Below are 2,500 nucleotides of genomic sequence, written 5' to 3' on the forward strand. Positions count from 1 at the left end.
CGCGTGCGTGCGAATGAGGGCTATTGAGTTGTGTGCTGCGCATGCCGCTACACCCCTTGATCATGTGGTGCATATACATGAGTGTACCTGTGGGATAAATAAATGTAATTTATTGCTATTTGTTACATTTTTTTTTTTTTACCTATTGAGTGATGTTTTGTTTTTTAAAGTGTTGTATTTATATTTGTGCTTGTATTTGTATTTGTGCTTCCTGTGGGACTGCAGATGTAAATTAGCCCAAGGCTAACTCTGGTGCAATGCATCAAATGGTTACACTTATGTTTTAATTGCACACTGTCCCTTACAAATAAAATTGAATTGAACTGAATTCTAGCAGATTGCTAGGCGTGAGACAGATGTGCTATCTAGGGACCACAGCCATGGAGGAGGCCTCCTGTAAGAGACTGCTGGAGTTGGAGTTAGCTGTGAGCGCAAGTCAGCTGAGGGGCTGAAGTCTCTGATCCCAGAGTGGCACCGAGCACCCAGCTAATATCCTCTCCTTACTGCCACCTGGTGGACAAAGAGGAAACTTCATATCATCTCTCATCTACTCTTCAAGTGTGTGTGTGTGTGTGTGTGTGTGTGTGTGTGTGTGTGAGAGCTTTGTCTTTGTGTCCACTGGTAATTTCTCATGACCTTACGGACATGAGTCATAACCACAATGTTATGGGTGATTTGTGAGAGGAAACTATTAAAACAACATTTAGACACAAACCCACGCTCCAACCCGCGCACACCTGCTGTGAGGCAGGGCAAGTCCAAATTGTGTGTGTGTGTGTGTGTGTGTGTAAGGGGTAGGGGTGGGAGGTGAGTGCAGGGTAGAGGGTAGGTTTTGGGCAGGTTACGATGTCATTTAATGTCGCCCTATAATTTAGAGTTCCATTAGAGAAACGCTACACCGGCGGATGCCTCGGCACAAAGCCTCCCCCATCCACCACCACCACACCTTCCACAATGCCCCGCAGACAGAAGCCACCCTCTGGGTCTTTTCCCTCATCTCTCTCTCTCTCTCTCTCTCTCTCTCTCTCTCTCTCTGTCTCTGTCTCTCTGTCTCTCTCTGTCTGTCTCTCTCTCTCTCTCTCTCGGAAAGCGATCCTCCACAAACACTCGCCCAGGCCAGACGGCTGCGGGCCCAGCATTTTGGAAGTGCGCGACGTTGGCCGGTCCGTCGGTCGGTCGGCTGGCCGGCTGGCTGGGCTCTCCGCGGCGGTGCTCTGATACAGGAGAGCCCCAGAGGGGGGGTTCTTAGAAAGCGCTGTGTAAATCAGGAGGGGGGGGGGGGGGGGGCGCTGGGTGAGGGTGATGGGAGGTCGTCGCAGGCAGCGGTGGAGATGGAGGCGCAGACGCAGAGTCAGACTCTGATGGAGCCCCTGCAGACGCACAGACAAGATGGCTGCCCCAACGCCCGGGGGCCCGTGGGGAGGTTCCGTTTACGACCCCGGCGCGACTCAAGGAGGCCTGCCTGCTCAGCTCGCTGAGCTACCCGTGAACACACTCACTCACTCACTCACACACACACACACACTCTCACACACACACACACACACACACACACACACACACACACACACACACACACACACACACACACACACACACACACACACACACACACACACACACACACAGGAGAGGAGAGGAGAGAAAAAGCAGTAGACTGGAGACAAGGGAATAAGAGAAGGACAGGTAGAAAGATTCAGAGCACCTTGATGAACTGTTTAAGGTTACAGAGCCAGGGTACACTCTCTTTCCCTCTCTCTTCCTTCCTCTTTCTGACACACACACACACACACACACACACACACACACACACACACACACACAGACACACACCAGACATGGGCTGATGTGTTCTGATTATCATAAACAGACATCAGGATTTTAAAACAAAACCACACACCATTAACCAAGCTTTCACTGGCTCTTCTCCACTCTCAATACACAAGCCCACCCTTCACTTACACATGTGTGTGTGTGTGTGTGTGTGTGTGTGTGTGTGTGTGTGTGTGTGTATAGTGCATATGTGTATAGAAAGATGAGTTGGAGGTTGCTGTTGTGGCTTCATGAAAGAGAAAGGCAGTTCTGCTGCATTTGTGTGCATTTCTAATGACTTTTAGATTTCAGTGTGAGAGTTAAAATGTCTATGGATGTACAGCATGAATATCACATCGCAAGCTTCATGGTCAGGGTATCTAAGGAGACACTATGGTACTCACATCCGAGGCGAGTGTTTCTGCTGTCTGTAGGACCGGTGCAGGACTGCTGTCCTCATAACACTGCAGCTTCTCATGGATCTACATGAGATGGGGCAAAGGAAAGGATTCAATTCAGAGGTAAACACACAAACACACACACACACACACACACACACACACACACACACACACACACACACAGAAAGAGAGCAATATAATATATTCTCTACCCATCTCTCGCTCATATACACACTCCATTGAAACATCTTATCCATGTTCTCTTTCTGATCCACACCGCCATACAC

General features: G+C 49.3%; 1 protein-coding gene across 4 annotated transcripts in view; it reads right to left on the reverse strand.

The window, feature by feature from the left end:
* Nucleotides 1-2,500, reverse strand: part of mpp7a (membrane palmitoylated protein 7a) — a 126,519-nt gene that overhangs the window by 67,831 nt on the left and 56,188 nt on the right. For all 4 annotated transcript variants that reach the window (XM_042067356.1, XM_042067355.1, XM_042067354.1 and 1 more), the window contains exon 5: nucleotides 2,217-2,294. In XM_042067356.1, the coding sequence (XP_041923290.1) occupies nucleotides 2,217-2,294 (78 nt within the window). The remainder of the gene's footprint in view (nucleotides 1-2,216; nucleotides 2,295-2,500) is intronic.

This window comes from Alosa sapidissima, chromosome 17 (genome assembly GCF_018492685.1).
Source record: "Alosa sapidissima isolate fAloSap1 chromosome 17, fAloSap1.pri, whole genome shotgun sequence".
NCBI lineage: Eukaryota > Metazoa > Chordata > Actinopteri > Clupeiformes > Clupeidae > Alosa > Alosa sapidissima.